The sequence below is a fragment of the Vipera berus genome, assembly GCF_964194415.1.
Source record: "Vipera berus genome assembly, chromosome: 5".
NCBI classification, from domain to species: Eukaryota; Metazoa; Chordata; class Lepidosauria; order Squamata; family Viperidae; genus Vipera; species Vipera berus.
Window position 1 is genome coordinate 80,085,452 of NC_138207.1, and position 25,665 is coordinate 80,111,116.

The following is a 25,665-nucleotide window of genomic DNA, read 5'->3' on the forward strand; positions in this document are numbered from 1 at the left end:
GAAGGAATGAATGCCTTTGCCTGAGGTGGGGAAATACTGTAAGATCTGGGAAAAGTTTGGGGAGGTGAGAAGGTAGAACAGGAATACTGAGATTGTGACAAACAGGGACAAGAAGCTCTCAGGTATACGGAGTTTGGAAAGGGACAACTTGCCGCAGCCAACTTGCCATTGCCAACTCACCACAGCCACTTTGCCATGGGACAACTCGACATGGCCAACTCACCATGGGACCGCTTGCCGCAGGGCAATTCAATTTAATTATTTAAAATAATTTCAAAAATTGTTTTAATTTTTATTATTCACATTTCATTTTGTCCTTCCTTTGGCATCCTTTCTTTAATGACTCTATCCCACTATTTCTTTGATACTGGTGTAACTCTTGTCCCGTGGTGTGTTGTCCCATGGCAAGCTGGCCATGGTGAGTTGGCCGGGGCGAACTGGCCACAGTGAGTTGTCGTGGATCCCATTGAGTTCATTGTTTGAAATTAGTGCCTCTTTCCAGACCTTAGTTCCACATTTAATACCTGGTTACTGGATCTTTGGTAGCTTTGACTTTCAGCTGTTGCTTGTAAAAGTCAGATTGGTCTGACATAAGTCTTCTTTCATTCATGATTTGATAGTGAATGAGGGGGGCAATCTAATAGTATAACCAAGATGTGCGTGAATCAAGAGGGGAGTGTTCCCCTCTTGGAACTCTGCTCACTTGAGTTTCAAATTTTGCTCTACTGAGACTTTAGGAGAGCTTGGGATGGACTAGCTGTTGCTTTTCTGATGTGAACAAACCCGTGATATACATATATGCTCTCTGTCAGAATCCATTTATATCACATTCATAAATGTATGTTTAAAACATTATCCCCCCCCCCGGATTCTGCAATCTCCCGAGGAAGAAGGAGCGGACATGGATTCAGCCTGCCTTAGGTTATTTCAAAGACCAAGGGAAACCTTTTGAACTGGGGAAACAAAGTGGAGGGTTAGGGAAGAAGGCATCTGGCCTGTGTCTCCATTTGAATCTGTAAAGGAAGAAGACAATAACCGTAAACGATCCGAAGTTCCCTTTTTCCCACGAAAGGGATAGTTTATAGTTTATAGTTTATTAAATTTTTATACCGCCCTTCTCCCGAAGGACTCAGGGCGGTGAACAGGGCATATAATAAAAATACAAAAGTACAAAAGTTAAAAAAGAATTAAATTATTGCCCAAAATAAAACAGTAAGAATATACAAATATTAAAACCCTAAGTTAACTCCCCATCAGGCCAGGCCAGCTTGTTCGAATAAATGGGTCTTTAACCCGCGCCGGAAGGAGCGGAGATCCGGTGCCATCCGGAGCTCAACCGGCAGTTGATTCCACAGAGCCGGGGCACCCACAGAGAAGGCCCTCCCCCTGGGGGCCACCAGCCGGCATTCTCTGACCGGAGGCACCCTGAGGAGGCCCTCTCTGTGGGAACGCACAGGGCGGAGGGGAGTCGACGCCGGCAGCAGGTGGTCCCCGAGGTATTCCGGACCCATGCCATGTAAGGACTTAAAAACCATCACTAAGACCTTGAACCTCACCCGGAAGACAACTGGTAACCAATGCAGCTCGCGGAGCAAAGGTGTAACATGGGAGTACCGGGAAACTCCCAAGACAACTCTCGCGGCCGCATTCTGTACCAGTTGGAGCCTCCGAGTGGTCTTCAAGGGAAGCCCCATGTAGAGAGCATTGCAATAGTCAAGAGTTCAACACAGCAGGGTCCAAGGCAGGATGACACGAAGTAAATGATGGGGGGCTGACCAAATGGGGTTGAGGGAAGGGGGGGTTGAACCAGGAACTCTTTATAAAGTTTCAATCTGTAAAACAATACCAGGTCCTGTCTTGTATTTCCACAACCAAACATGTCCTAGTAAAAATTCCTTTTGGACTAGAACTGACTCCAAGAGTTTTTGTTTTCCTAAGACGTGAATTGGGGTGGGTCCTGAAACTCTCAGAAGTTTCATTTGTCATCTTAGGGGTGGAGGGTTTACAAATCTTTTTAAAGCAATGAGCTTCACAGACTGAGATAATTTTACTACTGGGAAGCAGAGAGCTAGAGACAACTTATTACATTAAGTCCGCAATCCTGCCCTGCTACTACGGAGTTCCAAAAGTCTGAGTTTTACCTACCTACCTGATTACTAACTACAGTGCCTGAAAATCCCAAGAAGAACTGAAAGTTTTAATTCAGAATCCAGACTGAAAAGGGTTGCATGGCCTTGTTCTAAATGCTTCAAATCCTTCCTCAGTGGGTTCTAAACTACTTGATGGTTGTGAGGAATTCATATTGAAGTAGAAAGTAAAGAAGAAGAAAAAGCAAGACTGACACAAAAAGAAATAGATAACTCCATGGAGACCAAACAACAACAACAACAACAACAACCAGACTTAAGATACAGAAGGCAAATAAAATTTCTGAAAAAGCTGTTTCTAAACAACCGCTTCCCCTTCATGGATTACTGCCTTGTCGTGGTGAAGGGGCTTGCGTAATTCAATGAAGCTATGAGCTATGCTGTGCAGGGCCACCCAAGATGGAAAGGTCATAGCAGAGAGTTCTGAAAAAACGTGAACCACTGGACAAGGAAATGGCAACCCACTCCAGTATCTTTGCCATGAAAACCCTATGCTCATTACCAAAAGGCAATACAATATGACGCTGGAAGATGAGCTCCTCAGGTCGGAAGGCATCTAATATGCTACTGGGGAAGAGCTGAGGGCTAGTACTAGTAGTGCCAGAGGTTCACAACATTGTACAACAGGTAGCAACCAAAACCATCCCAAAGAAAAAGAAATGCAAGAAAGCAAAATGGTTGTCTGAGGAAGCTTTGGAAATAGCTGAGGAAAGGAGAGAAGCGAAAGGCAAGGGAGAAAAAGAAATATACGCCCAATTGAATGCAAAATTCCAGAGAATAGCTAGAAGAGATAAGAATGCCTTCTTAAATGAACAGTGCAAAGAAATAGAAGAAAACAATAGAATAGGGAGGACCAGAGATCTTTTCAAGAAAATTGGAGAGATGAAGGGAACGTTTCATGCAAAAATGGGCATGATAAAGGACCAAAATGGCAGGGACCTAACAGAGGCAGAAGAGATTAAGAAGAGGTGGCAAAATTACACAGAAGAACTATACAAGAATGAGCTTAACATCCCTGATAATCACAATGAGGTGGTCACTGACCTCGAGCCAGACATCCTAGAATGTGAAGTGAAGTGGGCCTTAGAAAAGCTGAGCAACAACAAAGCTAGTGGAGGTGACAGTTTTCCAGCTGAGCTATTCAAAATCCTAAAAGACGATGCAGTAAAAGTGCTTCACTCAATTTGCCAGCAAATTTGGAAAACTCAACAGTGGCCACAGGATTGGAAAAGATCAGTTTACATTCCAATTCCAAAGAAAGGCAGTGCCAAAGAATGTTCAAACTATCGCACCATTGCACTCATTTCTCATGCTAGTAAAGTCATGCTTAAAATCCTACAAGCTAGACTCCAGCAGTATGTGGATCGAGAACTACCAGAAGTACAGGCAGGATTTCAAAGAGGCAGAGGAACTAGAGATCAAATTGCCAACATACGCTGGATCATGGAGAAAGCTAGAGAGTTCCAGAAAAACATCTACTTCTGCTTCATTGACTATGCTAAAGCCTTTGATTGTGTGGATCATAACAAACTGTGGCAAGTTCTTAAAGAGATGGGTGTTCCAGACCATCTTATTTGTCTCTTGAGAAACCTATATGTGGGCCAAGAAGCAACAGGGAGAACTGTACACGGAACCACTGATTGGTTCAAAATTGGGAAAGGAGTCCGGCAAGGCTGTCTACTGTCGCCCTGCCCATTTAACTTATATGCAGAGCACATCATGAGAAAGGCAGGACTAGATGAATCAAAAGTTGGAATTAAGATTGACGGAAGAAATATCAACAACCTAAGATATGCAGATGATACCACTCTAATGGCAGAAAGTGAAGAGGATCTAAAGAGCCTCTTGTTGCGGGTGAAGAAGGAGAGTGCAAAACTTGGGTTGAAACTTAACATTAAAAAAACTAAGATCATGGCATCCGGCCCTCTCAATTCCTGGCAAATTGATGGGGAAGAAATGGAGGTAGTGACAGATTTTATTTTCCTGGGCTCCAAGATCACTGCAGATGGGGACTGTAGCCAAGAAATTAAAAGACGCTTGCTCCTCGGGAGGAAAGCCATGGCAAATCTAGACAGCACACTAAAAAGCAGAGACATCACCCTGTCAACAAAAGTGTGTATAGTCAAGGCTATGGTGTTCCCAGTTGCAATGTATGGCTGTGAAAGTTTGACCATAAAAAAGGCTGAGCGCCAAAGAATTGAAGCCTTTGAACTATGGTGCTGGAGAAGACTCCTGCAAGTCCCTTGGACTGCAAGGCGATCAAACCGGTCAGTCCTAGAGGAGATCAACCCTGACTGCTCTTTAGAAGGCCAGATCCTGAAGCTAAAACTCAAATACTTTGGCCACCTAATGAGAAGGAAGGACTCACTGGAGAAGAGCCTAATGCTGGGAAAGATTGAGGGCAAGAGAAGGGGACGACAGAGAATGAGGTGGCTGGATGGAGTCACTGAAGCAGTAGGCGTGAGCTTAAATGGACTCCAGAAGATGGTAGAGGACAGGAAGGCCTGGAGGAACGTTGTCCATAGGGTCGCGATGGGTCGGACACGACTTCGCAACTAACAACAACAACCCTGTATTTAGCTCTGGGAAGTCAGGGGGGGAGGGGGGAATGGGTGGGAGGGATAGGGAGGGTTAGGTAGGGGTGTGGGGAGGGGGGATTGTTAAAGTTAAAATGGACTGTAAAACTTTTCAATAAAAAAAAATCACTAAGCACGAATGAAGTTACCTAGTTGGATAAATGGTAGAGGACAGGAAGGCCTGGAGGAACGTTGTCCATAGGGTTGCGATGGGTTGGACATGACTTCGCAGCTAACAACAACAACAAAACAACCGCTTTGAGTGGAGAGCAAGGAAGTGAATAGAAAGGTTCCATATAATTCAGGGATTGTGCTAATTGTCATAATTTCTACTTACTGTCAGTCTATGAAATTACACTAATGAATAAATATTAAAAAGCCAAAAGGAAAAAATACTATTGCAATTATGGTGGAAACAAGAATGCCCTAAATATTAAAAAGACAAAAAAAGAAATACTATGATGGAAACAAGGATGCATACATAAAATAGCATTTGGGTTTTCTTAATAACTTAGCCCCAGGCTTATTTAATTTTAAATAAAGCATGCTCTTTTTGATTGTCCTAATGGCTCAATTTCACCACCTACTAATAGAGCGCTATTGAATTACTATTCTGAAGTTTAAACTTTTTGATAATGTTAGGTAGAGTTAAATGGTATCCTTCAATAACACTGTGCTGGTTCAATAAACAATAAAGTATATCGATAGAGTAAAATACAATCTAATGTGTAGGAAGTTGAGATGAGACAGGAGAAGAAAACAGAATGGGCCACTTTGCTTATGCTTAAACTCATTGGGTCAAAAAGATCTTACTTGATAGCATAATTATGGTGCCTCCTAACCACTAGATCTGATCTAAAAACTTACGATTTAATAACCAGTGGGATGTTAAACGTGTCAAAAATTTCTGCCAAAATCTAGGATTTAATGGCAGAAGGTGTGTGTGTTTGTGTGTGTGTGTGATGGAATGGCTTTTTCTGCTTGTAGCCATTGTACTTATACAGTTTACAGAAAAACAACACACATATCCTTATTGTTAGGGTTGAGACAGAATCCAATGGTTCTTGGGCCAAACAGGGTCCTTATGTAAACAGAGGAGAGCTTGGGTTCAAGGCTACTAAGCCTAGTACTGGCAATCTAAAGATATAAAAATCATTTGAACTATTTGAGCTCACTGGACGTGGACAGTTAACTTTTTGTATGGCTTTCTTCTTTTTTGCATTAAAGATTCTTGATAATAATCTAGCCAAGCCTTGGCTGAGAGCCTTCTGCCAAAACTAGCCAAAGAGTTAAGTCACAAAGCGTTAGGAAACTAGCCAAGGAGTTACCGGTAAGTCACAAAACATTAGGAGATTGGTGATTTTCTCTCCAATCCTTGTCAGAGGAGTCAGATATTAATATATGCAAGGAGTAGAAATGATCATACTGAGCAATTCTATAAAAAGACTGCTGTGCAGAATAATTCTATAGGTTTACAGTTCAGGAAATAGTTTAAAGCCAATCCTACCAAATTATATTTCAGAGAGTAAAAAAAGCACATTATCTGCTGTTTCAGGTAGTGAAATCTATCTTGTGTAATCATAATACCATAATACCCATCCTATAAAATCAATGCCTCCCTTGATACCCATAATTTTTTATGCTTCTATTATTTTATGTTGATTATGTGTTAGAAGATTTAAGGTTCATCTACACTCTTGGTATAGAAGTTAACTCATTGTCTAGGAAATATAAGAAATTCTAATTCTTTACTCCAATCATTTCATAGAATCTGCACATCAAATTGATTTACTGATAAAAAATACATAGAAAAACTAATAGTAGGGTGGGGTTTTTCTGGTTTTAAAGGATTTAACAAGTTGTTCTAGTATCTCAGGTATCTCAGAAGCTGAAGACGCTTAACAATATATTTAAGCAATATTGCAGGTGTAAATATTGTCATTGGATTACATCTCATAGATGACATTTATCTTTCAACAAACTGATGGTAAAAGTTCATCTTCGTCATCTATCAGATGATCCAAAGTCCATATTTTTCTCCATATCACCAACTTTCCCCCAATTGTTAGTATTGGCTTTCCCCATAAAGTTAAATTAGCATGGGAAAGGGGCTCAAATCTTCTTTCATTGGACATTACATTCCATAACTTTCTAATTAAATGTCTCCAGAGATATTAGAGGTATTTCATCCTAATACTGTCCATCCAATCAATATAAGTAAGTCCTCGACTTACGACTACAATTAAGCCCAAAATTTCTGTTGCTAAGTGAAATGTTTATTAAGTGAGTTTGCCCCTTTTTACGATCTTTCTTACCACAGGCAAATCACAACAATTGTTAAATTAGACAAACTATTGCTAAGTGAATCTGGCTTCCCCATTGACTTGTCAGTAAATGACAAAAGGGGATCATGTGACCACAGGACACTGCAACCGTCACAAATATGAGTCAACTGCCAAGGGTCTGAATTTTGATCACATGACCTTTGGGATGCTACAATGGTTGTAAGTATGAAAACAGGCCATAAGCCACTTTTTTCACTGCTATTATAACTTTGAATGGTCATAAATGAACCGTAGGAAGTCAAAAACTATATGTATTCCAAAGTTTTCCAAATTGGAAAATTAACAATTGTTGGCTTCCAGTATTTAATATAAATCCAGTAATCCCACCCTTATTCCTTACTTTATAAGTAACTCAATGTGGTAAACATGCCTAATACTCCTTCCTCATCTTATTCTCCCTACAACAACAACTCTGTGAGGTGAGCTGGGCTGAGAAAGTGTGACCTGTCCAAAATCATTCATCTGGCTTTCTTGTCTCAGATGGAACTAGACCTCAGAGTATCCTGGTTTCTAGGCCAGCCATACAGCAAACTGGCTCTCCAATTAATATAGTTGGGCTCGTTAATGATCATATATATTTAAGATCAGAGGTGAGCCTCCTCCATCATCATCAATTATTTCTGTCTTCTGCGGCCTCTTACAGCCCTTGTGGTCGTGATTTTATCTATGAGTTGGTGATGGATGACTGGCCCGGATTTTGTAGCCTCCATTTGACATCTTGGAGGCTTGGAGGTGTTGGTGGTGGGGCTCGACGATGCTGGGTTCAGGGGGGCCAGGCTGTTATTGGCCGGGCCGGGAACCTGATGCCCGGGACTAATTTACATCTACTCATCACCGGAGCTGTGGATGCCTTCACCAATATGGACTTACCATCATCCCAGTCATCGGACTTTTCCCTCCCTACGACCAGCCCGGAGCTGGATAGTGGTTCTCCCTGAAATTGGAAGATCATGGTCGCTGTGAGAGGGCGACCACATTTGGGAGTCACTGTCTAGCTCTGGGGTTTTAATATCTTTTTCCATCTGTCCTGCCAATATGTTCCCTCCTGCTTTTAATCATTTTAATCATCTTAATGTTTTATTCCGCGGGTGAACTTTTTGCCCTGAGGAAGTCCCCCCTCTCTCAGGTGTGGCCCTCTAACCTATGCCGCCGGTTCCTTAATGATGGGTCTTGGGATCCTGAGAGGTGGCATGGCACAAAAAGGAGGCTTAGGGGATTTCTTTTTAAACTTTTTAATGGGTTAGGGAGGGGGGAGGGACGTAAGGCCTGGCAGAAAGATGGGGGGATTTTGCCGGACCTTCCTCAGTCCAGGTTGGTAGATGGTCGCGGCGATGGGGGGGCCGGGATGGGGGGTCTTGGGGCCCGAGGGGAAGGGGTGGGAACAGCAATCCCCACGGTGATTGGTAATGGCGGCAGACGGATGAACAGAGGGCCATATCGAAATCTGGGATCGCGCCCCCGCTGTCTTCGAGTGGTGGCATGCTCCGACCCTCTGGCTTCATCCTGCTTTTCCAGGCGTGGGGGAGGACAGGTACCTGAGCTCAGGCTGGTCTATTTGAATGCCAGGTCTGTGGTTAATAAAGCTCCCCTCATCCGGGATTTGATCGAGGAGGAAGGCGCAGACCTGGCATGCATTACGGAAACTTGGTTGGGCCCAGAGGAAGGAGTCCCTTTGATTGAGTTATGCCCACCAGGTTTCCATGTGCTTCACCAGCCTCGGGCTCAGGGTAGGGGTGGTGGGGTGGCAGTTGTTATTAAGGAGGCCCTTTGTCTGTGGGAGGCCACTGCCCCTCAGATAGGTGGATGTGAGTCCCTCCTCCTGAGGTGGGGCCCTGGGGGTCAGTTGGGCCTGTTGCTTACGTACCTTTCTCCCAGCTGCGTGGCAATGGCCCTGCCCGGGCTGCTCGACGCTCTCTCGGAGTTGGCGGTTGAGTTTTCCAGACTTATGGTTCTGGGGGATTTTAACCTGCCCTCCCTGGAGGGTGCATCTCCTGCGGCTGGGCCTCCGTTATGCCACCTCCCGCTGCTGGGAGGCAGAACCGACCAGGTGGTTCCGCCCCAGGCACCTGATGGACCCGGATATGTTCCAGATGGCGCTTGGACTGATTCCTGCCTCCCTTTCCCACAGCCCGGTCGAGACCTTAGTTGACGCCTGGCAAAGGGCTGCTTCGGAGGGTCTCGACCGCGTTGTGCCTTTGCGGCCTCTTACCCAGCGCAGGTCCCAGTTGGCCCCTTGGTTTTCCATGGACCTGTGGGAGATGAAGTGCCGGAGGAGGGGACTAGAGAGCATTTGGAGGTCCAGTCAGTCCGAATCTGACTGAACACAGTTAAGATCTTTTTCTAGATCTTACCTTGTGGCAATGGAGGCGGCGAAGCGTGCTCACTTTGCCACCCTCATTGTGTCCACAGATAACCACCTGGCCGCCCTGTTTAGGGTGACCCGTTTCCTTTTAAATCAGGGGACGGGGGAGGACCCCTTGCGGGGATGGGCCGAGGAGTTTAGTCAGCATCTGCTGGATAAAATCGCTCAGATTCAGGCTGGTCTGGACTCCAACTGGGCAGTATCTGTCGAGGGGGAAGCGTCGGGTTTGGCCAATAATATCTGAGAGGAGTTTGATCCTGTGACTACGGATGAAGTGGACAGGATCATGGGGAGATTAAGTGCCACCACGTGTTTGTTGGACCCGTGTCCCTCCTGGCTGGTTTATGCAGCTCGGGAGGTTACACGAGGCTGGCTCCTGGCAGTTATTAATGCTTCCTTGAGTGAGGGGTGCTTCCCTGCTGCCTTGAAGGAGGCAGTGGTGAGGGCCCTCCTCAAGAAACCTGCCTTGGATCCAGCTATTCTAAATAACTTTCGTCCTGTCTCCAACCTTCGCTTTCTTGCGAAGGTTGTTGAGAGCGTGGTGGCACGGCAGCTCCCTTTGGTCTTGGAGGAAACTGAGTATCTGGATCCATACCAATCAGGTTTCAGGCCCGGGTACAGCACGGAGATGGCATTGGTCGCACTGGTGGATGATCTCTGGTGGGCCCGGGATAGGGGTTGTTCTTCTGTCCTGGTCCTATTAGATCTCTCTGCGGCTTTTGATACCATCGACCATGGTATCTTGCTGCGATGTCTTGGGGGGTTGGGAGTGGGAGGCACCGTTTTACAGTGGTTCTCCTCCTACCTCTCAGGCCGTTCGCAGACGGTCTTGGCAGGAGGGCAGAGGTCAACCCCAAGGCCCCTTAGTTGTGGGGTGCCCCAGGGGTCAGTCCTCTCTCCCCTCCTGTTCAACATCTATATGAAGCCACTGGGCGAGATCATCCGTGGTTTCGGGGTGAGGTATCATCAATATGCTGATGATACCCAGCTTTTCATCTCCACCCCGAACCAACCCAGTGATGCCCTCAACGTGATGTCCCGCTGCCTGGAAGCGGTACGAATCTGGATGGGGAAGAACAGGCTCCAGCTCAACCCGGCCAAGACTGAGTGGCTTTACGTACCAGCATCTCATTTAGTCCAAGAGATTCCATCTTTGGTTATGGGAGGAGAGGTGTTACCTTCCGTTGATAGGGCGCGCAACTTAGGCATCCTCCTGGATACACGTGTTCTGAACCAGCCCTCTTCTCGCAACCCCTAATTAAGAGAAGAGTCTGGAAAGCGTCCAAGGCTAAAAGGCTTCTGCCAAGATTTAATTACGCAGTTAACAAAAACACAAGAGCTTGTCTTCTCAAGCGGAAAAGTTGCTTTCAGCAACCAGCCCCTCCCCAAACACTTCTTTTATAGAGAGCTCAGGGCGTGGTCTCCCTGTGCCTCCTCCCGAGGAGTCCCATAGTCTTTCTTTGTTTGTCCCTGCTCGTCTGCCTCCTGCGTCGGGCGTCCTTGAACAGGGCCAGCTGTGGGTCATCATCCTCCGCACTCTCGGGCTCACACAGCTGAGAAGAGGTCCCCGGCTGAGGACTCTGCAAAGCCTCCAAATCATCATCAGCCGGTTCGTTTCCCTCCTCCCCCACATCTGAGTCCTCCGATACATCGGACCCGGCTGTCGGACCCACAGGCTGGCCCTGAGTCACAACACTATCCCGCACCGCAGGGCCCTTCCCTCGGGTCTGCCGATCCGGATGCGGTCGGGATGGGAACTGTTCGTGAAAAGCAGTCACCAACGCAGGGGCATGAACGGCGGTCGCGTCTTCCCATGTGAAGTCCTCCGGCCCGTACCCTTTCCACTCGATCAGGTACTGGAAGCGACCTTTCAGCCAGCAGGAATCCCTGATGCTGGCGACCTCGTACTCGGGGGTGCTGCCTCCATCACGAGTTCCTGATGGGGGAGGTTCCGCTTGGCGAAGTGGACAGGCCGGTTGTTCGGGGACCAACAAGGACCGATGGAAGACGGGGTGCACGCGCAGGGAACGTGGCAGAGTTAAACGATAGGCGACCGGGTTGATGACGGCCTCGACTGGGAACGGTCCAAGGTAACGGTGGTCCAGCTTCCTCGCCGGCCGAGTGGATGGTAGGTTCCTGGTGGACAGCCAGACCCGATCCCCCACCGATAGTGGAGGCGTATCCCTTCTCGACCGATCGGCGAACCTCTTGTAGTCGGCCTTGGCCTTCTCCAGCTGCCGTCGCACCAACCGATGGATCGCCTGTAACTCCGCCATGAATTCGTTCGCTGCCGGCTCCGGTGAGTCCACGGGAGAAAGAGGGAAGAACCTGGGGTGATAACCCACGTTGGCCAAGAACGGTGTCATCTGCGTGGAGGTGTGTTGCGAGTTATTAAAGGCAAACTCGGCTATGGCCAAATAGTCCACCCAGTTGTCCTGCTGCAGGTTAACATAGCAGCGCAGATACTGCTCTAAGATGCCGATGACCTTCTCGGTACCCCCGTCGGTCTGAGGATGATGCGCGGACGAGAGGCAAACCTTAATGTCCAACGCCCGCATCAACTCCTGCCAGAAGCGGGCTGTAAACTGGGCCCCCCTATCGGAGACGACCCTATCGGGAAGGCCGTGCAGCCGGAACACCTGTTGGATGAACATGCGACTAGTGGCGCGAGCTGACGGTAAGCCGCGACAGGGGATGAAGTGCGCCATCTTGGTCAACATGTCCACCACCACAAACACTGTCGTGAAGCCGGAGGATGGGGGTAGATCCGTCAGAAAGTCCATGGACACAGCCCCCCAGGGTCTCTTGGGCGTTGGCAAAGGCTGCAGTAAACCAGGCGGGGCCCCTGTCGCTGACTTGGCCTGCCTGCATGGGACGCAGGAGGTGACATAAGACTGGACATCGTGTCGGACTCGGGGCCACCAGAAAGTACGGGAGACCAGGTTCAGAGTCTTGAACAGGCCAAAATGCCCCGCAGCCGGGTTATCATGACATTGGCTGAGGACGAGTCCCCTGAGTGGCCCTCCTGGAACATAGAGCCGGTCACGATAATACAGGAGTCCATCCGTGACCGACCAAGGCGAATCTGGCCCCACCTCTTCCTTCCGCTGAGCCACCCACGCCTCCTGCTGCTGCGCCTCCCGGATCCGAGCCCGTATATCCACCGGCTCCCGTACCGCAGCAAAAGACTCGACGGGGATCACTGTCCTGGGCGGAAGCTTGTCTTCCACTCGGGTGTACTCGGGCTTCCTGGACAGAGCATCCGCTCTCTGGTTGTGCCCGCTTGGTATGTACCGCACCCGAAAGTCAAACCTCGCAAAGAAGAGGGACCACCGGATCTGGCGTTGGTTCAAATTCCGAGCGGTCTGCAGGCTTTCCAGATTCTTGTGGTCCGTCCGGACCTCGATTTGATGCCGCGCCCCCTCCAGATGATGCCTCCAAGCCTCGAACGCCGCCTTGATGGCCAGCAGCTCCTTCTCCCAGATGGTATAGTTGCGCTCCGAGGGATTCAATTTCCGAGAGTGATACGCGCAAGGGAAAAGGGTACCGTTGGGCGTCGCTGCCTGGAGTAACACGGCCCCAATGGCAATGTCGGAGGCGTCCGCCTCCACGACAAACGGCCGTTGCGGGTCAGGATGCTTCAAGATGGGCTCCTTCATGAAGGCGTCCTTCAAAGCTTGGAACGCCTGTTGTTCGGGGGCGTTCCACTGGAACCGAGTCTTCTTCTGCAGGAGCCGGGTGAGGGGGGCTGTCAAGGCAGCAAAGCCAGGGATGAATGTCCGATAGTAGTTGGCAAATCCAAGAAGTCGCTGAACATCCTTCACGCGACGCGGGGGTTGCCAACTCTGCAACGACTCAACTTTACTTGGATCCATGGCGATGCCCTCGGGAGAAATGCGGTGGCCCAAGAAATCAATGGTCACCTGGTAGAACTGGCACTTCTCCAACTTGGCAAACAGCCGATGTTTCCGGAGGCGCTGCAGGACCTGACGGAGATGCTGATGATGCGCTTCACGCGACGGGGAGTAAATCAGGATGTCGTCCAGGTAAATCACAACAAACTGGTCCAACAGATCCCGAAAGATGTCATTCATAAAATGCTGAAACACAGCGGGGGCGTTGGTCAGGCCAAACGGCATCACCGTGTACTCGAAATGTCCATAGCAAGTACCAAACGCTGTCTTCCACTCATCACCCGGCCGAACCCTGACGAGGTTGTAAGCTCCACGCAGGTCCAGTTTCGTGAAGATCTTAGCCTCCCGGAGTCGGTCCAAGAGCTCGGGGATGAGGGGCAGCGGGTAGCGGTTACGCACCGTGATAGCGTTGAGTTTCCGGTAGTCACAGCAAAGCCGTAACTCGCCCGACTTCTTTTTGACGAAGAGCACGGGCGCAGACACTGGCGAGGACGAGGGCCGGATGAATCCACGAGCCAAGTTCTTTGTCAGGAAGTCCCGCAATGCGGCCAACTCGGGCTCCGACATGGAGTACAAACGCCCCACTGGGAGAGGCGCATCAGGGACTAGGTCAATGGAGCAGTCGTAGGGCCTGTGCGGGGGTAATTGGTCCGCCTCTGACTCGCTGAACACGTCAGCAAAGTCGGACAGTACGGGAGGCAAGGAAACCCCTGAGGAACCCTCCACCTGGCCGGCACAGATATGGCGGGTGTGGTCCACGCACTGCAAACTTGGGAAGGTGACCAAGTTCTGAGACCAATAGATCTGTGGATCATGCGCCCGGAGCCACGCCAGTCCCAAGACCACGGGGAAGTGCAGATCCGAAGTGACGTAAAACTGAATGGCCTCCACATGGGTACTGATGGCCATACACACGGGTTGCGTGGCGGCCGTGATAGGCCCGGACAGGAGCACTCGACCATCGATGGTCTCCACAAGCATGGGCGGATCCACCGGACACTGGGGAACAGCCCATTTGGCCACAAAGGCCGAATCCATAAAGTTAGTGGTAGCCCCAGAGTCAATTAAGGCATGGACCGGAATCCCCTCTGGCTTGCCAGGAAGGATCAGTCGTGCCTCCAAAATCAAATGCCGTGGAGGTTCACAGGCACCGTCGGAACGGCGTCGCTCGGCGTGATCGTTGTGGGTCGCCCGATCTTTCACACCGTCTAGATCGGGCTCGGACCGTTTCCCGATAGCAAAGCAGGGGACTTTCTCGGAGCTGGCTTGGTCACTGACGCCCGCTGACGCTTCTTTGGGCAAGAAGCAGCCAAATGTCCAGGGTCCCCACAGTAAAAACACAACCCCTCCGATCGTCGTCTGTCCATTTCCGTCACCGATAGACGGGACCTGGCGGCACCCAGCTCCATTGGCTCCTCCCTCTGGACTGGGGGCTCACGCACAACAGGGGCGGCAGGGGTCTGTGGGGTGGCACGGCGACTCTTACGCTGCTGCAGCCGGGCATCGATCCGCAGACAAAGATGGATCAGCCCATTCAGATCTGAGGGAATGTCCACGCGGGCCAGCTCATCCAACATCTCCTCTGACAAGCCATCCTGAAAGGCATCCACGAGCGCAGCCTCATTCCAGGCGGAATCCTGGCTAAGCAGCCGGAAATCGCTGATATAGGCCTGTAGGGGGCGCTGACCCTGCCTCAAAGCTTTCAGACGTCGGGTGGCGGTCTGCGCCTTAATCGGGTCCTCGTACATGAGGCGCATATGGTCACAAAACCCCCCAAAGTTATCCAACAAAGGGCTAGGCTGTGCCAACAGAGGCGTGCCCCAACGAGCTGCATCTCCCGACAGAAGGCTCAACACGAATCCAACCTTATCTCGGTCAGTGGGGAAATCAGCTGCTCTCACGCTGATATAAAGCTGGCATTGTCCCAGGAAGGCAGGAAACAGTTCTGGTTTACCAGCAAATTTATCCGGCATAGCTAACTGACATTTCCTCCTGGGTGGGGGGGCAGCATGTACCTGAGCCTGCAGTTGTGCCACCTGAGTGGCCAGCAGGGTGAGTTGCTGGTTGAGCTGGGCATTCTCGGCAAGAAGCTGCTCCATCGTAGTATTAAGGGGTGGGTGGCTGAAAGCAAACTGTTCTGAACCAGCCCTCTTCTCGCAACCCCTAATTAAGAGAAGAGTCTGGAAAGCGTCCAAGGCTAAAAGGCTTCTGCCAAGATTTAATTACGCAGTTAACAAAAACACAAGAGCTTGTCTTCTCAAGCGGAAAAGTTGCTTTCAGCAACCAGCCCCTCCCCAAACACTTCTTTTATAGAGAGCTCAGGGCGTGGTCTCCCTGTGCCTCCTCCCGAGGAGTCCCATAGTCTTTCTTTGTTTGTCCCTGCTCGTCTGCCTCCTGCGTCGGGCGTCCTTGAACAGGGCCAGCTGTGGGTCATCATCCTCCGCACTCTCGGGCTCACACAGCTGAGAAGAGGTCCCCGGCTGAGGACTCTGCAAAGCCTCCAAATCATCATCAGCCGGTTCGTTTCCCTCCTCCCCCACATCTGAGTCCTCCGATACATCGGACCCGGCTGTCGGACCCACAGGCTGGCCCTGAGTCACAACAACACGACTCAGTTTTGAAGAGCATATAGGAGTTGTGGCCAAGGGGGCATTTGCCCAGGTTCGCCTGGTGCACCAGTTGCGCCCCTATCTGGACCGAGATGCTCTACGTATGGTCACTCATGCACTCGTTACCTCCCGTATAGATTACTGCAATGGTCTCTACATGGGGCTGCCCTTGAAGACCACCTGGAGGCTCCAGCTGGTGCAGAATGTGGCCGCGCGGGTAGTGATGGGAGCATCCCGATACTCCCATATTACACCCCTCCTGCGTGAGCTGCATTGGTTACCGGTTACCCTCCGGATGAGATTTAAGGTGCTGGTTCTTACCTTTAAAGCCCTACATGGCTTAAGCCCGGGATATTTGCAGGACCGTCTGCTACCAGGAATGACTTCCCATCACCCGGTGTGCTCACACAGAGAGGGCCTCCTCAGGGTGCCGTCGGCCAGACAATGTTGGCTGGCGACCCCCAGGGGGAGAGCCTTCTCTCGGAGCACCTGCCTTGTGGAATCAACTTTCCCTTGAGCTCCGGATGGCCCGGACCTCCAGTCCTTTCGTCACGGCCTTAAAACATTTCTTTTCCATCAGGCTGACTTGGACTGACAATAGGGATTTTTAAAAATGTTTTTAATATTTTATCATTGGGGCTTTAGTTTAATTTTTTTAAACATTTGTATTATTGTCTTTTATTGTTGTTAGCCGCCCTGAGTCCTTCGGGAGATAGGGCAGCATATAAGTCCCAAAAATAAATAAATAAATCACAATAATATAAGTAGTTAATGTTGGACCTATTTTGGTAGCCATTTTGTGGGAGTGTCTACAACATATTTTCAAAATTTCAAATGTGCCCATTGTTCCAAAAACATTGGAGAATCGTGGCTGTTTCATATCACCAGCTTAAAAATATATCAAAACAATAAAAAACGTAATAAATTCAGTGTAGGTCTTTGATGCCTTCTATGAATTTGGTCGCCTTCAACCTCTGAAACCTATACCAGATATTTAGAAAGATTTACAGTGATCATGAAACTATGGTAACTTTGTATACTGTGGGGAAAAAATCATTTATCATTAAATTGAAATGTTTGTCTATTGGAGAAACTAGGAAATATCTCACTCTCTTAGATCCTTTAATTAGCCTATAGGAAGGATATCAGGCTTCCTATAAATATATGCTATGAATATGACATTCTCCCATTAGCAATCAATTATGAAAACATCCACTGTAACAATTATTAACATTAACCTTCCTGACAATCTAACATGAGTGTTGCTTTTTAAAAATTCAAATTACATTTTTGACTACTTATATTCTTCAGTACCTTGATAAGGAAGCCAGAATTCAGCATTAAGAGCCCTCTCAATTCAGTCTCAGCATTTGAAAAGTGAATATTGTTGTGAAGAAAATACTTAATCACATGCAGTTGTCAAAACTTGCACTTTTTAAAAAGAGTTTAATTAGGCTTTTTCTACAGTACATTTTTGCTGAAAGATTTAAGGAAATGGCAAAACACAGGAATAATAACCCTTCAAAATATTTATTTCCTGTTAGAACTACGGAGTTATTTGAACTAGCTGATTAGGTATTTCAAATGCATTTCTTGCTTATCCTTGTTCCATCTGCATGCTGAGGCTCACTAAAGATTTCTAACAGCAATTATTCCATCAAAAAGAAACCTGGGCCATAGAAATGTTGGTTGTGGGGAAAAGATTTGCATTGTAGCTTATCAATCTTGGAAACAATAATTGAAGTGCACCTTCAGGATAGGCTAGTATTAAAGTGACTGCTGTGAAATCCATATGCAGTAATCACTTCCATTGTTCAGAGGATTAAATCCATTTATGTGGTTTTAAAAGGAATTCTTCTTGCATGAAAAATATTAAGAAAACCTTTCTTTGCTTACCGGAGGGTCCTGATCCTCTGCTTCCACTGTTGTGATAACGGTGCCTTTGATTGCATCGGGAGCAACCATGCCCTTGTACAGAGTTTTGCTAAATACTGGGGAATAATCATTCATATCCTGCAAAACATAAATAAAAAAGGATTATCAAATCTAGAATGAAGTTATGAGCACACAACTTTTTTTTAAAGCTTAGGGTCATTCATTCTGCGCCCTCCCCCAAGCAGCCCATTTGCCAGTACCCATTGTCTGGATTCTTAATTTGCAACTGTCTGTGCTCCAGTCTGGTGCTCAAGAGGAAATTTGCAGCCCAAACTTAACTTGTACAGAATTGCCAGAAAACCATTTTGTCTCTTTCATCATAAACATTATAGCTGATCAAACAAACACTATTTCAAGGACTGCATCAATTTTTGCAGCTGTTTCAATTCATCAAATAGCATCCTGAACTAGAGCTTTAATTAACTACATAAACCAGGTGAGTAATATTTATTTATGACAATGATCAAGTTGATTGCATTAATTTATATAATCACCCATCTCACAATTGCAACTTTAGGGCATGCACAAAGGGTTAAATCCAAACCCAACCATAAAAATAATGAAAGCAATTGTCACTCAAGATGAACCCAACTCTAATAATAAAAAAGAGAAACAGTGACAGGCTCCCCTCACTAAACCTGATCAAGGGAACACCCAAGTCTTCCTAAAACGATAGCAAAGTCAGGACTCTACAAATTTCAGAGGATATGGTGTTCAAAAGGGGAGGTACTGCAATAGAGGAGGCATATTTGCTGGGTCCCACCAGATGCCATTGTTTAATACATGGGACCCACAGCATGTCCATTCTGCCAGATATGGTGGCATGAATAAAAATAACCAGAAGCAAGCAATCCTGCAAATAAGTAACTTCCAATTCTATGAACTTTGGTTCTATGAAAAGTGGAGAAGATTCAGCTACAGCAAGGTAAAACACGCATGTTCAATTTTTTGTCAGGCCAAGACATGAAATTCTACTTCTGCTTCGTTATTTGGGAGATCCGCTGTAGAAAGAAAGGAATGAATACACAAACAAACATGCAGTGCCTTGATGGGCAAGGGATTAAAGAAATGGGCATACAGCTTTAATATGTATTCTCTGGCATATTTATTACCAACAGTTACACATTTCCTAGACTCCACAGGAAAACCTCACTTAGGAAAAATGTTAGACTTAAAATAGCCCAAATCAGTAGGCTTTTTTTAAAAAAAAGCTCTTTTCTGTGCTTCCCCACTGACTCCATTTGTTTTTGTATTTTCGTTCCTTGTTCTCTAATGGGCTTCCTTTGGGTGTAGACATACAGTGCCCTCTTTATCAATCTTTATACAGCTAATTAAGAGCAGAAACAACGTGATAATGGTAAATTAATAACCTTAGCTAATTGCTTTCCATCTGTAGTATATGATTAGCCATTGCATCCAAAATTTCATGAATTTGTTCACTTGAGCAATGAGTAGAGACAAAGCGCAGAGATTTGTGAATACATTGAACTATCTTTAAATAAAACTCAGCAAGATATAATAAGCTTAATTACAAATTTGTTTTTCCGCTTGATGTTTTGTTTATACATTATAAACTAAAAGTCAGAAGTTGAGGAAACCAAGGAAAGGATTTTTTTAAAAAAAGCTTTTTCATAAACTATTACAAATTATGAGTCTAAGTGCTACTGAGTTACTTAATTTTGCTTTAGAAGTAAAAGCTTTAGAAAACTGCAATTGATTTCAATTTTGTCTGAAGCTTCCGAGTCAGAAACTGAAGCAGTCAACCTTTAAAGCCTTATCATGGCACATGAGAGGAAAGAGTCAGAGAACTGAAGTCTTAAAGCAGGGGTCTTCAAACTTGGCCCTTTTACGACTTGTGGACTTCAACTCCCAGAATTCGTCAGCTAGTGTGCCTGGCTGAGGAATTCTGGGAGTTGAAGTCCACAAGTCATAAAAGGGCCACGTTTGAAGACTCCTGCCTTAAAGGAAAGCAGGAGGGCTAATGAAAAAACGACATTAAAGTGGCAACAACGGCTATCAATGTTATTGGTTTTCAACCGAGATCCAGAGCACTGCAACTCTCTTCAGAGGATGCTCATGAGAAGTATAGAATGGTAGCTGTTCAGCCACTTTAATGGCCCAAGGTATAGGCTGCTTAAGAAGTGCAGATGGATCACCAAGAGGACAGTGGCAGCAGAGGAAAAAGATCTGTTAGACTCCCCAGCAGCCTCTTGTCCAATCTAAACCTCAGATTTTCACTCTCTTCATACAAAATTTAAACACAGTTTGACTGCGAAAGTCAGTCAGTCACTAGTGGGGTCCAAGAGAAGAGCTTCTCTACTGTGGCTCCTGAACTTTGGAACATCTTACTCCCCTGAAGTGAGATTGGCTTTACCAGTTGGCTTGGGGCTTCAATGGGGGAGCTTCATACAGGAAGTGATTGATGAATTAAGAGGCAGTCCCACATTCCCCCCTTCCTGCTCCCCCTCATCTTTTAACTAATTTTATCTTTGATTATAATTCCATTTTTACTGGTTTAGAAATATTTATCTTTTATGATTTTAATGCTTTTAAGGGTATAAGCCAGTGATGGCGAACCTTTTAGAGACCGAGTGCCCGAACTGCAACCCAAACCCCACTTATGTATCAAATGGTGCCAGGTGGGCGTGGCCCATTGGGTGGGTGTGGCCCATTGGGTGGGCGTGGCTGTGGTGGTAATGGCAGACTGGGTGGGACTAAAAAGTTCAATCCATCAATTCCAACTTTGCGAGATCTTTTTTTCCCCCCAAGAGAAGTTGAAATTGATTGATTATTCTACTTTTTGAGCCCATTTTTAGAGATACTAATAGGCTCAAAATTTTATTTTGAATAAATATGTATTCAATACATATGAGAAAATATTTTAGAAGGAAAAATACTTAGGTCTGTGAAATATTGCTATGTTCCTTTCTTTTGTCTTGATTGTTTGCAATGAAAAGATGACAAATTCAAAACACCTAAACATTTGTGTGATGTTCTGCAACTCCTTGGTGTACTGAAAGGAGTTTTAAATTAAAATGCCACAAAGAGCAATGATAAAGAACATTCTCTGATAAGGATGATACAGAATAGCCTTGTCTATATGAAATGACCAAGAATGGTTATGCTTACTTTTTCATGGTAAACAAATAAATACCAACAATATAAAGTCATTTTGAAAGCCTAAAAGATGAGTAATATTGTACTGATATTTTGGAGCCGATATTTTGGAGCTAAGACAAATCTGGCATAGGAGCAAGTTGTAAAGTTAGCAACATAAAATTGCTAACTTTTCTCATCCATTAATAGCAACTAAATGCAACACATATTTAACAGCAGATTAGATTGAAAACATATTTAGTCTGGAATTCTAAAGAACCCAACTTGGTGTGAACAGTGTCTCCTGGGATATTTTTCACACCACGAGCTTTGTATTTATAGCAGGTCAGTTAAAGACCCAACAGTTACATTCCACACAACAATAAGTATCGTTAGTGTTAATCTTGGATTATTTTCTTTAGAAAGTAAATGTATGGTCCCAATTAGGAGTTTAAAGACCTGATGTTACTTGTAATTTAAAAGGAAATGCTTACAGAGGTCAATTATGTATACATGTGTACAATGAAACATACTCGTTTACTGAAAGTTTAAAATGATATGAAGATATATATGTATGAGAAACTTTTATACACATTTTATTGCTGCTTTATTGCCTTTCCACCCCTTCTACTTTACTTTTCTTTGCCATGTTTTAATTAAATAAATTGGGAGAATCCACCAAGTCACATCTTGGTTTTTGCAGCTTAGCGTGTTGTGAGAGTTCAGAAAAGTGCTTAGTTTGAGGATTAATATATTAAGTGTGAATTGGTAATTGAGTTACTTAAGTTTGGAATTGTTGAAGTAAGCGAGGGAGTTGCCTTTCATTGTTTTTTTACTCATAATCTTCAAACACACACTTTTTGGAAAAAAAATATGGCTGAACTAATTCCAAGGGTGGTCACATGAATACAAATGATTTGGTTTATGGGTTTTTCAGAAGATTAAATTTTAGAAGACTGTGGGATGGAAGAATAGTTTCCCCTTCCCATCCTTTTTTAATTAGCTATATGCAATGTATTAGCCTTAGCCTACTGCCTTTTCTCAGCATTTTTGTAAAACTTGACAGCAATAGATTATAGCACATTCTCCATGTGCTGAGTGGTAGAAAGTTGCAGGTACAACAGTATTGGAGATTTACATAAGACAGGGTTGGAGATTTAAAATGTTTTTATAAGACTTACTTTTTTTAAAAAACATACGAGCAAAGCATAAATTAAAGCATTCCCAGAGTGCAGAAGATCCATTATACTGTGTATAATTCCCTTGGTGGAAGAAATTGTGTACTGAAAAGCATTTTTAGAAACCTCTTAAGTTCCCCCCCACACACAAAAAAACCACTTTACAGCCTTTTCCCCCCTCTCCATCTCTTATACCAGGGGTCTTCAAACTTGGCCCTTTTATGACTTGTGGACTTCAACTCCCAGAATTCCTCAACCATGCACGCTGGCTGAGGAATTCTGGGAGTTGAAGTCCACAAGTCATAAAAGGGCCAAGTTTCAAGACTCCTATCCTATACTCACAACTGACAGGCCCCAAACAGAGTTCTGCAATCAGTTGTTAAGTCTGAGTAACAAGTCATATCAAAGGATAAATTAGAAAGCAGGGCTAAGAAGCAATTCAGAAATCAGAACAAATTAAAAGGTTAACCAGACCTGGTTTATCAAGCAACAATCTCTTAGCAATCTTCCTTGCTTATCTGAAAATCAGTCCTGATTCATTTCAACATTTAAAATTTTATGAAGTTAATTTCCTGACAGTTAGAACAATTAGTGGAACAACTTGCCTCCAGAAGATGTGGGTGCTGCTACACTGGAGCTTTTTAAGAAGAGGTTGGACAACCATTTGTTTGAAATGGTACAGGGTTTCCTGCCTGAGCAGGGGGTTGGACTAGAAGACCTCCAAGGTCCCTTCCAACTTTGTTATTCTGTAAATAGGAGGAAGAGCTTTTCAAATCTAGATGGACAAGCCATTGACAGTGCTGCCTGGTGACTGGACAGGGGGAGAATGACCATGGCAGAACGTGGTCAGCCTTTTCACTGGAACAGTGTAGATTTTTGGTAGGATTTTTTCTGTTCCAGGGGAAGAAAGCATTTTTTTTAATCCCATTTATATCCCGCCCTTCTCCAAAGACTCAGGGCGGCTTACAATCTAAAGCACAAATCAATGTGCTTAGCAATAGCCTTCATTCTACAGTATGTATATGCCTGCTTATTAGGGCTTTCGCCCCCCCCCCCCAAGCAGCATTTTTACAAAGTCAGCTTATTGCCCCCAACAATCTGGGTCCTCATTTTACCTACCTCGGAAGGATGGAAGGCTGAGTCAACCTTGAGCCTGGTGGGATGCGAACTTGCACTAATTGCAGGCAGCTGGTGTTACTTAAGGAGGCATTAGGCCACTGCTCCACCAAGGCTCTTTTAAAACAGAACAACTAAAGATGATTTCAGGCTGACATTGTATCTTTAAAACTTAGCAAAGTGTCTATAGCCTTCAGTGAGCAGAATCCATGGATCTTTTAACTGGTAGTCATTCTCCATATGTTATATTGGCTACAGGGAGAGTGGAAAGAAGTCAGCTTTGGAATAAACTTCTCCTTTTGGCAGCAGATCAATGCCTGGCTTTTTACTCTCACCTTCAGATCTTGGTATTTGCAGAATAATCCTACCCTATGCCCTTTATATTCCTCATTATTAATGTGCATTTTTATTCAAATTGCGATTTATTTTACATGGCCTTACTGGCTAACCTTGTTTATTATGATTTGTAATCTACCACAAGTTTCTCTGGCTAGTAAAAATATATTTTCTTCTTTAATCTATTTGTAAAGCAGTCCCGTCTCAACAAATGAGTCTGAATTATGAGTGGGGCAGCATAAACATTCTTTTAAAGCAATAAAGATGCCAATTATGCAAAGTCCCTGCTGATTATGGGCTTAACACCCTTGAGATAATTTGGGAAAACTTGTCTTGACTTGGATGGAATTATTTACATTTCCTAGATATTAGGTTAGATATTAGAAAGTTAGAAATAAGTTAATTTTTATCAGAGGTATAAACTGAACTCTTACTTCAGGCTTTAAACTGAATTCTTACTTCAGGCTTTAAAATTAAACAAAAATCCACATGAAATTAGTTTAAAGGTTACTTGTGACCCTTGTGCTTGTTGCCATAGATTATCTTTTTCTTTAGTTTTAGATATTACATGGATTAATTCTGCTAAGATGTATTTAGAAAAGCAGCACAAGATCTAGAAAATTAAGTCACTGAGGAGGCAGGAAAAGAGAACATTTACACACACTTCTCTTAAATAGACGTGGTGGCTCAGTGGGTTAGGACACTGAGCTTGTCGATCAGGTCGGCAGTTTGGCGGGTCGAATCCCGAGTGCTGCGTAGCAGAGTGAGCGCCTGTTACTCGTCCCAGCTTTTGCCAACCTAGCAGTTCGAAAGCACGTAAAAATGCAAGTAGAAAAATAGGGACCACTACGGTGGGAAGGTAACAGCGCTCTTTGTGCCTTTGGCGTCTAGTCATGCCAGCCACATGACCACGGAGACGTCCTTGGACAAGCGCTGGCTCTTCGGCTTTGAAACGGAGATGAGCACTGTAATGTATATGTACAAACGTTAATAACAAGTTAGAACCATTTATTCCGCTTATTTCTATGAGGTAAACACCACTGACAGGGAAACACGCGGGAACTTTGACAGCTGTCAAAGTTCCCCGCCAGGGCGCAGGCGCAGCCATTTGACAGCTCGCGGCTGTCAAAACACCGAAGCCGGCTCACCATGCGGGAAGAAGAACTGTCAAGACGCAACGGCGGTGATTGGTCCAGCTAGACGCGGCGCCAAAAGAAACGATCCTGATTGGACTACACTGACAGCTGCCGGCTATAAAAGCCGGACAAGTTATTCTGTTCTTTGCCTTGTTCTAAAATAAATCCTAGTTAAGTAACCTGTCGTCCCGAGTGGTCCTTCGGCTACTTCACTGGCGACGAAGGTGGGATCGCTCCGGAGCTGAAGTCATGGCCGAGGAAGGGAATTCCCGGCCAAGAGCTGTCACTGGAAGTTTTAACTTCCGAACGGAGCGAGCCCAGGACCGGACGACATGGCCAACTTCGGGCATGTGAGGGAATTCGACACCCGCCATCCGGAGAGATGGCAGTCCCACCTGGGACAGGTCGAAGGTTTCCTCCTCGTCAGTAAAATTACCGACGACAGAGCAAAGGCCGCTGCCCTCCTATACATCAGTGGGCCCCCGGTATACGACGACGCCGTCGGGCTGTTCAGCCCGGTGCCCATCACAGAAGTCTCCTACGCGGACCTGGTCGACCAGCTCAACAAACATTACATGCCAGCTCACTCAGAGCTGTACTGGCGAGTACAATTCGCCCAGAAGAAGCAGCGACCGGACGAGCCCGCAAACGACTTCATCGCCGGGGTCAGGCATGCCGCTTGTAACTGCAGTTTTCCTGACCTGGAAGACCGCATCCGGGACCAAGTGGTAATAGGCTTGAGGGATGAACGGCTCCAGAAAAAACTTACATCAAAGCCTGACATGAGCCTAGCCGAACTTACCCGAGAAATAATGGCCTATGAATACAACCACAAGAAAAAACCGACCACATCAACACTGGAAAGTCCAGCAACCGTATACCACGAAAACGCAACCTTCAGTGACAGCGACGAGT

At 45.9% G+C, this 25,665-nt stretch overlaps 1 protein-coding gene across 1 annotated transcript in view; it reads right to left on the reverse strand.

The window, feature by feature from the left end:
- The window catches only part of PCDH15 (protocadherin related 15), a gene marked incomplete at its 5' end in the record, with an annotated part of 435,974 nt that overhangs the window by 133,094 nt on the left and 277,215 nt on the right, over positions 1–25,665 (reverse strand). The window contains one exon of the mRNA XM_081330024.1: positions 17,850–17,966. Coding sequence (XP_081186150.1) covers positions 17,850–17,966 — 117 coding nt within the window. The remainder of the gene's footprint in view (positions 1–17,849; positions 17,967–25,665) is intronic.